The sequence below is a fragment of the Diadema antillarum genome, unplaced genomic scaffold (assembly GCF_040938485.1).
Source record: "Diadema antillarum isolate AM-2024a unplaced genomic scaffold, OU_Dant_1.0 scf00000082, whole genome shotgun sequence".
Classification (NCBI taxonomy): Eukaryota; Metazoa; Echinodermata; class Echinoidea; order Diadematoida; family Diadematidae; genus Diadema; species Diadema antillarum.
Genome location: NW_027270971.1, coordinates 2,291,862 through 2,304,066, shown reverse-complemented (window position 1 = coordinate 2,304,066; position 12,205 = coordinate 2,291,862). Strand labels below are relative to the sequence as shown.

The 12,205-nt window shown below is 42.4% G+C and overlaps 1 protein-coding gene across 1 annotated transcript; it reads right to left on the bottom strand.

Annotated features, from left to right (window-relative positions):
- Positions 1 to 326: 326 nt before the first annotated feature.
- Positions 327 to 11,691, bottom strand: LOC139717799 (pyridine nucleotide-disulfide oxidoreductase domain-containing protein 1-like). The gene is made up of 5 exons (XM_071629298.1): positions 11,536 to 11,691; positions 10,075 to 10,297; positions 8,147 to 8,404; positions 1,629 to 1,771; positions 327 to 1,040 (listed from the first exon to the last, which is right to left on the bottom strand). Exons 1-5 carry the CDS (start codon positions 11,689 to 11,691, stop codon positions 327 to 329), a joined length of 1,494 nt encoding a protein of 497 aa, XP_071485399.1.
- Positions 11,692 to 12,205: the final 514 nt, after the last annotated feature.

Below are 12,205 nucleotides of genomic sequence, written 5' to 3'. Positions count from 1 at the left end.
TTTCTCAGACTTGGTGATCATGTATCACATTGATATGGACTGACCAATCATGGGTTGTGGGAACCCTATTCATTTCCAGCCAGGGAACCTAACATCAACCATAGAAATTAACCTCTTGACGTCAGCAATCAATTGTTATTCTATCCTGATGAACCTATCTATGTTGGATAGTGCCATGTCATTGGATCATGGTATACCATTACATTAACTTCATCAAACATACTGGAACTTGAATGGCCCTTCCTATGTTTGACCATCTCTAACTAGCCAATGGCTGGTTCACGAGCAATGCATACAATCACTCTACTACAGATTGCGGGACAGTTTTAGTCGAAATAGTCCTCGATGTCTATGTTTGGGTCCAAGAGGTCAACCCCAAAGGGGCTGAGGTCAGTTTCGTTCAAGATCAGATTCTCAAAGGTCTCCTCCAGGTCCGTGTCTCCGATGAGGATGGCACCCTTCATCAACCCATTGTGCATGACGACCTTCACGTACTCCACGCCCTTCGTCATGCGCAGCATCACCTCATAGTCCGTCCCCAGGCCCTGGCCATTGAACTTTCCCAGCAGCACCACCTTGAAGCCGAAGAAGCGGGTGACATGGGCGAAGAGCTCGAAGCAGAAGTCCTGTGGGATGGTCTCGCTGCACTCGTCCGCCACCATGCACTTGGCGGCGTAGGCGCCCATCTGGCGTGCCTGCGACCACAAACGCATCTGCGTCCAGTTCGGAGCAGGCTCCCATGTTGCCGTGCACACGTCGCCCGCGGCATACACATCCCCGATGCTAGTCCTCATGTGGTCGTCAACGGCGACCCCTCCATCCTCCGAAAGTTTCAGACCACCGATGCTGCCAAGAATGGTGGTGTTTGGTAGCACACCTGTTGCGCTGACGATGAAGTCACAACCGTAGATTTTGCCATTTGTAAGCTTGATGTAGATGCGCCATGAGGGTGCACATTCTGATGCTTTGTCTCCAAATGTTGGAACAGTCTCTTCCACACTCAGCTTTTGAAAATCCTCTGGAGATAGAATCCTATCAACCTAAAGAAGGTGCAAAAAGAAACACCAATAAGAAGAATAGAGTCCAACTCATTCTTTTCACTTTGTTGGCATCTTTTCCAAACACTCAAAAATTCTACAAAACGTAATCTGTGAATGGCATTTTCGAAACATAACAACAAAAGTCAAAATCTTGCAGCCATATAACTGGGAAATTAGAAATCAAAATTTTACTTAAACTTTCAATCATTTCAAATTTATTTGCCAGTGTGTTTTGTTTGCATGTTTGTTTTGTTTCATTCTTGGTCTCACTGTTCAAAATACAACTGTTGTATTTGATAAGCAGCAGAAGCCTCAACAGGGCAATTGCCTTTACTTCTTCCTCCACACTTTGAATATATAATGTCATGATATGTAGTACATGTGTGTATTGTGTATTTGCATTGTACACTGTCTTGTGTATACTCTCCATTGTTCTTTTGGTTTTCACCTTCAACTTACAGTTTTGTATGTTGACACAATTGGCATACACATCTATCCATTCACTTTTTTCTTCTTTAAGAAGTTTCCCTGTCTCAATGCTTTGGATGTTCACAGCTGTCTACTTACTTCAATAACTTAACAACTCACCTCACATTGGTATTCAATGTGTACCATATGGGACTGTGACCCTTGACCTTTCATGTCCAGCCCTGCACTCCAGTCAGGGCCGAGGGCGCTGCCCAGGCTGGATCTTTCTCTCTGCTTGTCGTCCGACTCTGTAGACTTTGTTACTGAGTGGGAGAGAGAATAATATAGACTTACAGAAATTAGACTGGGTCCCCTAATAGCATCCATGGATCCAATACAAATTGCCCCCATCCCCCGTGTAGTTAGGGCATTTTAGAAAATTTCTGGACCATCTGTGAAAAAATTGCTTACCAATAGCTTTCTTTACCAGTGTGTTCATAAAGGTGTATACTAACACCTCTCAATTAGTTCCAACCCAAATCCTTGTGGAAAATTCTGGGGAGCCAATCAAAATTGGGCACCCGGAGAGGGGCGGGGCAAAAGTGGAAAAACATTTGTTTCTCTCAATATAAGCGTGTGAGATGTCTAATTAGGGGTTTGTGGGGGTGCTGAGTCGATTCCAACCATCATTTTTGAGAAAAAAACAAATATCTGACCGTAAAATAGGCCACGCCTCCTTTTTGCCCCAGCCGAAATACGCAAATATTGCTATTTTTTTTTACCCATCTCATTGGGTTTATATAGTGGGTTTTTAGGGTTCACTGAAAACATTTGTGTGCGATGGGAAGTAGTCGTTCCCATTTCTCTTATATCCATTACACCAAATATAATCCTTTCACTGCTGTACATACTTATTGAATGTTTGATTCGCAATAAGTTTGAACCAACATAATTGCGGAAAAAACTGGGGAGCCAGTTAAACCTAGGCAACAAAGGGGGGGGGGGGTGTCAAACAATGGGAGGATGTGAGATGTCTAATTAGGGGTTTCTGGGAGTGCTAAATGGATTTGAAATATTAGTTTTGATTAGAAACTACTACCTGACCATTAAAATAGGCCACGCCTACTTTTTGCACCCGCCGAATTATGTATCATTGGTATTTTATACTTATCTCAGTGGGTTTATTATAGTGACTTTTTTAGAATGCTGAATTGAGTTCTATCATTGAATTTGAGCTGTACCCACTCTAAAAAAAAAACAGTGTGCAAAACACTGCAACATAAGTGTGCAATTGGAAGTAGTCGTTTCCACTTCTCGTACTACCATTATGCCCCGTTATAATCCAACAGAAATGTATCTCAATATTAAAACCTTGGTAATTTTTCCCTTTTCCATGGAACATGAGCTTAAATAATTCACAGCCGGCTTTAATGATATCATCTTTCTTAGCTCAGATGTCCATAAACGCGTCCGTGCCCCTTTCCGCCTTGTCAGTTTTCCGGAGCGTGTTTACCAAAGTTGATTTGCTGAACCCAGAAATCACTGACACTGTATCGCAGCCGGAGAAGCTGTGCAAGAAGATCAAATACTTCCGGTATCTCTCTGGGAGGGTCTCCCTGATCTTTGCGATATCATAAGATATTTCTTTGGCTCTTGTGAGGAAGATGGGGTGGTCTGTTCAAAGCATGATGAGTCAGCAAAACCATGATGTCGGTGTCCTCAGCACTCACCTCAACAAGAGAATCTTTTGCCTCGTCTAGAGCTGCCCGGACTATAGCAGTGTCTGCATCATCGTGGCATTGCTGTACACTGATCCCATTTCTACTGAATGTCTCAGCAAGTAGCAGAATGAGCTGGGCCTTGTTGCTCTTGTTGTCGAGGAACTCTTCTCTTGGAACGAGGTTTTTGATGTCTGGGCGAATCAGAATGTTACAGCATGCATTCTTTGTGTTCGCTCAGCTGATCATGTTCCTTAGTGGAGCTGCCGTGTCAATCCAAGACCACAGTGATTTGGAGAAACTGGCTCCCTGTGGATTTCAAAAACTGGATGTAGCTCTTGGCAATGCCCCTCCAAGTGAAGTTATCCTCCCACTTGACGTTGTGCAGGAGCCACCCACCATCAATCACCAGACTCGTGCAGGGGTTTGTTCAACGAGTTCCACAACTGCCTTCAGAAATCTTGCTAGGGTGCATGGTTTCCATACACAGTGAACTTGGTAAGCTCTTGCCGAATTCACTGTGTATGGAAACCATGCAGTCAGGTTCTCAGACCATGAGTGGTCAGGTAAATGGACTGACATCACGATAGAAACCACATTCATACGTGAGGCCAAATCCTCAAGCGGTCTAAACAGACGACGATTCCGTAATGAATCTTCTGACAGGTGTTGGATTCAGACGCTAAACCACTTCTTATTCATTCACCACGGGCTTGAACAAGGTACGAAGGTATGAACAAGCATGAGGTTCCTGACCACACAGACTTCACAAGAGCCCAGATGAAGAATGACGAAGATGCTGTCAACACCATTGTCGGATGGTTGGAGGAGGTCAACCCCTTCGAGGTTACACGGGACAAGAAGACCCTAGTATCCTTTTCAACAGGATTCAGCAGCACTCCAGAGGACCCAGTCAACGCTGATCAGGCAGAGGAGGTTGGCAGAGCCATGCAGGCCAAGATGAATGGACGAACGGTTCTGGATTCAATGGAAACTAAGCACAAAGTGGAGTCATTAGACAGCCGGAGAAGTGGACCCAAAGTCAATTGAAAGAAGCTGGTTATTGACTCACTCAAGCTCTTGAAACGTCTAATCATCATCGGTGAGCGTAAAGTCAAAACCAAAGAAGCTGTGCGATTTGAGTTGACGCCAACAACAATAAATGCCTCTATTTGACAAAGACCAGAAGTTGCGAAAGCCAGACAAGGCTACCCTAGCAAGATTTCTGAAGGCATTTGTGGAACCCGTTGAACAAACCCCCTGCACGAGTCTGGTGATTGATGATGGGTGGCTCCTGCACAACGTGAAGTGGGAGGCTAACCTCACCTGGAAGGGCATTGCAGAGAGCTACATCCAGTTTTTGAAGTCCACTGGGAGCCAGTTTTTCCAAATCACTGTGGTCTTGGATGGATACGGCAGCTCCACTAAGGACCATGATCACCTGAGACGAGCAAAGAATGCATGCAGTGACATTCTGATTCACCCAGACATCAAAAGCCTCGTTCCAAGAGAAAAGTTCCTCGACAACAAGAGCAACAAGGCCCAGCTCATTCTGCTGCTTGCTGAGACATTCAGTAGAAATGGGACCAGTGTACAGCAATGCCACGATGATGCAGACACTATTATAGTCCGGGCAGCTCTAGATGAGGCAAAAGATTCTCCTGTTGAGGTAAGGGCTGAGGACACCGACATCATGGTTTTGCTGATTCACCATGCTGCAGACCACCCCATCTTCCTCATAAGATCCAAAGAAATATCTTATGATATCGCAAAGATCAGGGAGGCCCTCCCAGAGAGATACCGGAAGTATTTGATCTCCTTGCACAGCTTCTCCGGCTGCGATACAGTGTCAGCGATTTCTGGGTTCAGCATTTCAACTTTGGTAAACAAGCTCTGCGAGACTGACAAGGCGGAAAGGGCCATGGAGGCGTTTGTGGACATCGAAGCCAAGAAAGATGATATCTTTAAAGCCGGCTGTAAATTATTTAAGCTCATGTTCCATGGAAAACCACCCAAAGACTCGGGAGACTTGAGATTTGACATCTTCAGCAAGCGGGCTGCTGCTGGGAGCATCAAACCTGAGAAACTGCCCCCGACAACAGAAGCCGCAGCGCAGCATTCTCTACGAGCTTATCTCCAAATCAGAGACTGGCTAATGTTGCAAACTCCATCAATGTGGCAAACTCCAGAATCAGTAGTCTTGGACTACTGATGGAAGCTCGGTGACCAAAGTTACGCACGGGTCCCTTCAACAGACCCCATCGCACCGGACTATCTGCTGAAAGTTGTCAGCTGCAACTGTGAGGGGGACTGTAGCACACTTAGGTGCAGTTGTTAAAAGTAAGGAGTCAAGTGTATTTCTGCTTGCGGTAAATGTCATGGTAACTCTTGCCAGAACATCAACCAAACAGCTGATGAGAGCAGTGAGGGAGATCGATGTCGAGGAGTAGGGTAAAGTACCAAGGTTTCATTATTGAGATACATTTCTGTTGGATTATAATGGGGCATGATGAAAGTAAGAGAAGTGGCAACGACTACTTCCAATTGCACACTTATGTTGCAGTGTTTTACACACTGTTTTTTTAAAGCGGGTATAGCTCAAATTCAATGATAGAACTCAATTTAGCTTTCTAAAAACTTAAAGAGTTAGAGCGGTCAGTTGGCTCAGTCGGTAGCGCGTCTGCCTCACGATCACGCGGCCCGGGTTCGAACCCGAGTCTGGACTGAGCAATGTTGTGTGTAAGCATACCGTCCCCTCTAGCAAGAGGCAAAAACACTCTGTCCCTCGGATAGGACATAAAATGGAGGTCCCGTGTATGAGAGAGTCACAGCTCATGCACGTAAAAGATCCTGCTTCATTCATTCATCGCAAAGAGCAGGGTGTTTAACCCGGTGAAGTGGTCCCGCCTCACATCCAACTGGACCCCATGGAAGACCAGCTTTACGTAGCTGAATATGGGCTATCCAGCCATCTTCTCGGATGGAAATGAACAAACAAACAAAACTCACTATATAAACCCACTGAGATATGTGTAAGATACCAACAATACATGATTCGGCGGGTCCAAAAAGTAGGTGTGGCCTATTTTAATGGTCAGGTGGTAGTTTTTACCTAAAACTGATTTTTTGAATCCATTCAGCACCCCGGAAACCCATAATTAGACATCTCACACGCTAATACTGAAAAAGAAAATCTTCCCATTATTTGACCCCCCCCCCTTGTTCTGGCTCCCCAGTTATTTTTTTTTCCCACAAGGATGTTGGTTCGAACTTACTGAGATTCAAACATTTAATAAGTATGTCCAGCAGTAATAGGATTACATTTGGTGTAATGGATATAAGAGAAATGGGAACGACTACTTTCCATCGCACACAAATGTTTTCAGTGCACCCTAAAAACCCACTATATAAACCCAATGAGATGGGTATACAAATACCAATATTCACGTATTTCGGCGGGGGCAAAAAGGAGGTGTGGCCTATTTTACGGTCAGATAGTAGTTTTTACTCAAAACTAATGGTTGGAATTGGTTCAGCACCCCCACAAACCCCTAATTAGACATCTCACATGCTTATATTGGAAAAAATATATATTTTTCCATTTTTGCCCCACCCCCCTCCGGGTGCCCAACTTTGATTGGCTCCCCAGAATTTTCCACAAGGAATTGGGTTGGAATTAATTGAGAGGTGTTAGTATACACCTTTATGAACACACTGGTGAAGAAAGCTATTGGTAAGCAATTTTTTCACAGATGGTCCAGAAATTTTCTAAAATGCCCTAACTAGTGGAGGCTAATTGGTCCACATTCCTGAAAGATGTCATCCTGTAGATTTAGTTGCTACAATGAATCACACATACACACACACACAGACACACACTGTCATGAACACTTGATTATGAAATTGAAGGGGTCAGTGCAATATAGTGCTAACCCACACTTTTGTAAAAATTGAGTTACATGCATTTTCATAATCCTTATCCATCACTCTAACCTCCGTGAAAATATCATATTTGAATTCAAGCAGTAAGATGGTAAAAAAATGCATGCATTCATGTTTTGTTAATGTACAATGTATGGACTTTCCAAACATTCAACAGCGATTATCTCAAAATGACTATTGTGTGGGTTAGCACTATATTGCACCGACCCCCTCAATTGTAAAGAAACATATCTGTAAGATATCAGGACTCCTCAAAGTGTATCTGTAGGCAAAAATCCTAGATGCATGGCAGGAAAACCAAAGACCTCACACAGTGACACACACTTACTGTGTTTTTTTTAAATCTAGCTGTTTCTTTTATTATCTTCATGCCCCTACACACACAGTCACATTTCAAATTCAAAATGTCAAAGATGCCTACATGTACAAACTGATGTAATAGTTGACCTCAGTAGCGGATCCAGAGGGGGGCGCACCGGGCGCGGGCCCCCTCTTTATTTTTTGTTAAAACAAAAGAAATAAAAAGAAAAAATGGGGGGGGGGGGGGCATGCGCCCCCATTTAATTTTGTAAAGGCGCCTCCCCTTTACGGAATTCCTGGATCTGCCCCCTGGACCTGTTACCCCTATTATGTGACCTTTGTACAAGCTTATCTTGTAACATCCAAGACTTAAATAATTTTTGGATGTCCACTGTGTCCCAAACACAAATTGAAATTAGGGCGGATCAGTTATCCTTTTTCCTTTGAACCCTGTTCACTGAGGCACCTACTACGATAACTGAAATTCCTCATGGCATTTTTTCTCATCGACTGTTTTGTCACAGATTTGTTGTGTGTGTGTGTGTGTGTGTGTAAAAGTGTTTTTTTTTTTTCTTCTTCTTCTTCTTCTTCTTCTTCTTCTTCTTTTTTAAAACGGCAAAGTCCATTGCATGCTCAGGCCTGCTTTCTGACTCCAGAATTTGCATCTTTGCCTTTGGGTATGTACATGGAATATAAGCCACCCTATCCCTCATGAAAAAAATGAAAGAAACTGCTTACATGTGTATTTGAGTCGCTTTGATGGACCGGTGTTCGACTGCTCCTTATCAGCCGCCACATGGGGTAAGAAGAACTCCGCCGTGCCAGCATCGACAAACGTGCTGGAAATGGAGGCATCCTTGATGGCCCAAATGACCTCACAACCTTCCACTTCGTACACCAGCTCGGTGGCTATCCCCCCGTTACCGACCACCACTATCCTCTTTGCTCCCTCAAGGTGCTCTTGGAAGGTTTGCACACTTTCTGTGTCCCTGATTCCTGTGAAAAGGGAAAATGGGGACAAGTACATTAAAGGGATGGTATAGTATTGGTGGAGATGAGAATTTGGTTTTTAATGCTTTGTGAGATATCAAGAAACCACTTATGAAATAGTACAAAGCATACCATTTGAAGAGGAATTCAAAGTTTATTCAATGAAAATTGGTTTTGTGATGGCTGAGACATCCAAAAACAAAGGAAAATAAAGCTATCGTAATAACAGGTGGGTCTGACCTTTTATTAGGATCGTTCTGTTTTGGATATCTCGGCCATTTCAAAATCAATTTTCATCAAATAAACGTTGAATTCCTCTTGGAATTACATATTCCTTCGCATTTCATAAGAGGTTTCTTATTATCTCACCAAAAAAATCAGAAACCCGAAGTTAGGTCTCAACCAAAACTATGTCCAATCCCTTTAAACTATTCAATGACTCAAAACACATCGTTTCATTTAACTGTCTATCATAATCAAGAACATCAGAAGATTTTGCAGTGCAGACGAATATATGTCTATAGGTTTTGCGCTATATAAATTGATATATAATTATATATCATTATCTATATTTACAATACACCTAAGAATACACTTTCTCCTGAAATTTGATAGAAGACAAGTAATGTTTTACATTGGATGATAGGACTTATCCTGAATATAATATATACCAGTGAGCACCGGTATATGTGAATACATAGCAAGACATGAAGGGATGAATGTAGAGGATATCATATCCCGATGTACAAGAGTGCACATGAAATAATCAATCTGAAAATGAAAATGAATCAGTGACTCTTCAAGAATGAAAACAAATGAATAGCCAATGCTGCACACTGGCACTGGTGCAACGGTCCCCAACCACTAAAAATCACTGTCGGACCCGTAACTTTTTCAGGAATAGACAACTGAAATATGGAAAAATTGGGTACCTACTCGTCCAACAGACAGATCGGACCATTAGAAAAATGGGTTAGTGTGCAGCCCTGGCAATAGCAGACCAAAAATGCTACAAGGTTAATCAGTACAGCAATACTTGCAGGGTTGTCTTATGTTTGATTCAGCAAAGCAGTATTAGACATAAGATACAGTTTTAGGCAATTCCGTCCTGTTTAAGAGCATCCTATGAAGTACAGGTGTACACTGTATTCTACAGTAGATAGACATCAACCTACAAGAATTGCCTCTCCACACTTTTATCTTGGAAGAATTTCACAGCAAATCTACAGTATACACATGGAGTCTCTTCAAGTCCAAAGAAATACTGCCGCAGTAATATGTGCTTTTATCTAAAGAACCGAACTGACATTATTATAAGTTTACCAATATTTTCATTGTTTCACCATGGATATTAATCATACATACAGTGCACTCTCGTTTTAACGAACACGGTTATAACGAAATTCCTGTTACAACGAAGTAAAAATTCAGGCCGCAACATTATCCACTCCATGTATTTTCAGTGTTTATTTGTTCGGTTACAATGAAATTTCGATACAGCGAAACAAAACTGCTGGTCCCGAGGACTTCCTTATAACGGGAGTCCACTGTATTCTATTTCAATGTCCAAGCTTATTTGCCTGATTATGATTAGATTAATGTTCAGAATCTATCATTATTGTGCAAATAGCACATACCCTGGTACTAGTATTTGTGATCACACATCAAGCTCTTACCCAAAATGTATGGGTTGTCTTCTGCAATCTTTTTGGGCCGGCCACCGGTGCACAAGCAGACCTTGGCATAGGGGAAGCTGCGGCCATCTTTCGTCTTGACCAGGTGCTGGTCGGGATGCAGATCGGTCACCTTGGCATGAATGACCTCCACGTTGGGGTGAGTTTGCTCCAGCCACTGCGATGACTTCTCCTCCACGTCAAACTCCTCCAAGGCACGTGACATCTGCTCAGCAAGATCATTAATGGGACAATATAACACGCACATAAAATGGAATGTTTTTCTTAGTTGTTGATTGAGAAAAACACATTTCAAGGTAGTAAACAAAGAGCTGTTGAAAACTGCTTATCCAATAGCGACCACCAAATAGAGTAAAATGGAGTCAAAAGGGGCCTGACCTTCCTATGTACATGTAGTACATAGAAGGTAGAATCTTTGTCAGAGGCAAAATGACAAACATGCTGGGAAAGCAATCACATATATGGACTTCACACAATAAGCACAGTCTGAGGAGGGCTAGGGACACAGAACAATGAAAAAAAAATGGGTGGGTTTAATAATAGAAGCCAAAGGAGGGAACCAAACAGGTAAGTGGGGGGGGGGGGGGGGGGGGGGTTTAAAGCAACAGGGTGAACAGACAAAAGGTAGGGGTAGGCCAGTGATGATCCCAAGGATCATAGGGTGCAACCTGTGAAGGATAAAGATGAATAGGGAGGCAACTTCAAACAAGATAAGGAACAACAGAAGGATAAAGAATATATTATATGGGGAAAGAAAATAATAGCAACAGCAGGAGTGAAGGGGGATGCGGAGCTGAATTAGCAGCAAGCCCTAGACCTGGAGTGCAAAGATGTGGCAAAAAATGGCTCATTTCAAAGTGAGAGGAAAGTGCACATTTAAAAAAAGAAATCCATGACAGTGAGTGTTCAACAGATGAAACCAAAAAACTGTTTCTAATGAGATTGGTCATGAATTTATGAAAGGCAAGTCTGCTGGATGGATGTTCAAAACCAAGTCTGTTAAATCTTGATCAGAACACGGACAAACACTTGATACTCAATGGTTAACAACCCATTATGACAGACTTTTTCATATTTGACTTCAGGTTTAACTTAAGTGCTAGTATGTGCTGTGATGCCAGTCAACCACTATACTGCCTAGGTTCTACATTTTTGGGGAAAAGAAAATATACCTTTTGTTATCAACTCCAAGTTACAAGTACCTGAAACTCAGCAAGCCATGTTGTATGATGTGTGTGTTTGTAGGCCTCCATGCATAGATGTGTATGTGTTTAATTCATACTTTTGTAAATAAGTTAAGACTTTTGCACATAAGTTTCATCCTGCCCTTTGATGATAAATTATATTACATTTTTAAGATTTTCCTTTTTACTGTTTCACTGCATCATATCATTATTTTGTATGTTTGATTGGTTGATTGAAGTTAAAGTTCATCCCTCGTACCTTCTTGTAGTTTGTGACAGCTTTCACGACAGGAGAAGCAGTGAAGAGTTTGACTTTTCTTTCGGGACACGAGTATGCCAGCTGCTCCACGCAAGAAACCCCGGCGATACCGCCACCGATGATGACGATGTCGTGCTCGGAGTCGACTGACGCCATCCTTCCCTCTTCTTCGCGCAGCGACCTGTTTGGCTCTATCTCCCTCTCACGAATGTTTGAAAGGTTTAAGTTTGATTTCTTTGGCAATAACTCAATGAAGATAGGCCTGGATGGAAGAACAAGAATCACATCAAGACTTTAAATATAGATAAGGCTTCACTTTCATGAATTCAAACAAGAAGAAATAAGGACAAGGTACACAACATGTAAAACTCTTGGTTGGTATAATCTGTTTTTCAGATTGTATAGAATCTAGAGTATGGTAAGAGGTAGATCATCATTATTGTGTCTTTAATTTTAAAGCCCGGTACTAAATAATGATAGCATCAAAGGCAATGTCCTAATGAGGAACTCGAAGATTTTAAGCGGTTTCACGTTTCAATCCAGGCATGCACTGATATATATTATAAGTTATCTACCCCTTAGGATCTACACTACTAGTTTAACAGGCTAGAACCCACCCACACTCAAGTATTGCAAACCTAACAGTAATAATTTTAACATTTACATTAAA

Bases quoted from the DNA above. Each gene is read 5' to 3' on its own strand.
- LOC139717799 (XM_071629298.1), bottom strand. From the start codon at position 11,691: ATGGCGTCAGTCGACTCCGAGCACGACATCGTCATCATCGGTGGCGGT. The intron at 10,298-11,535 runs GTACGAGGGATG...CTTGCTGAGCAG, and splicing joins CTGTCACAAACTACAAGAAG to ATGTCACGTGCCTTGGAGGA. The intron at 1,041-1,628 runs GTGAGTTGTTAA...CACCTTCTTTAG, and splicing joins ACATTGAATACCAATGTGAG to GTTGATAGGATTCTATCTCC.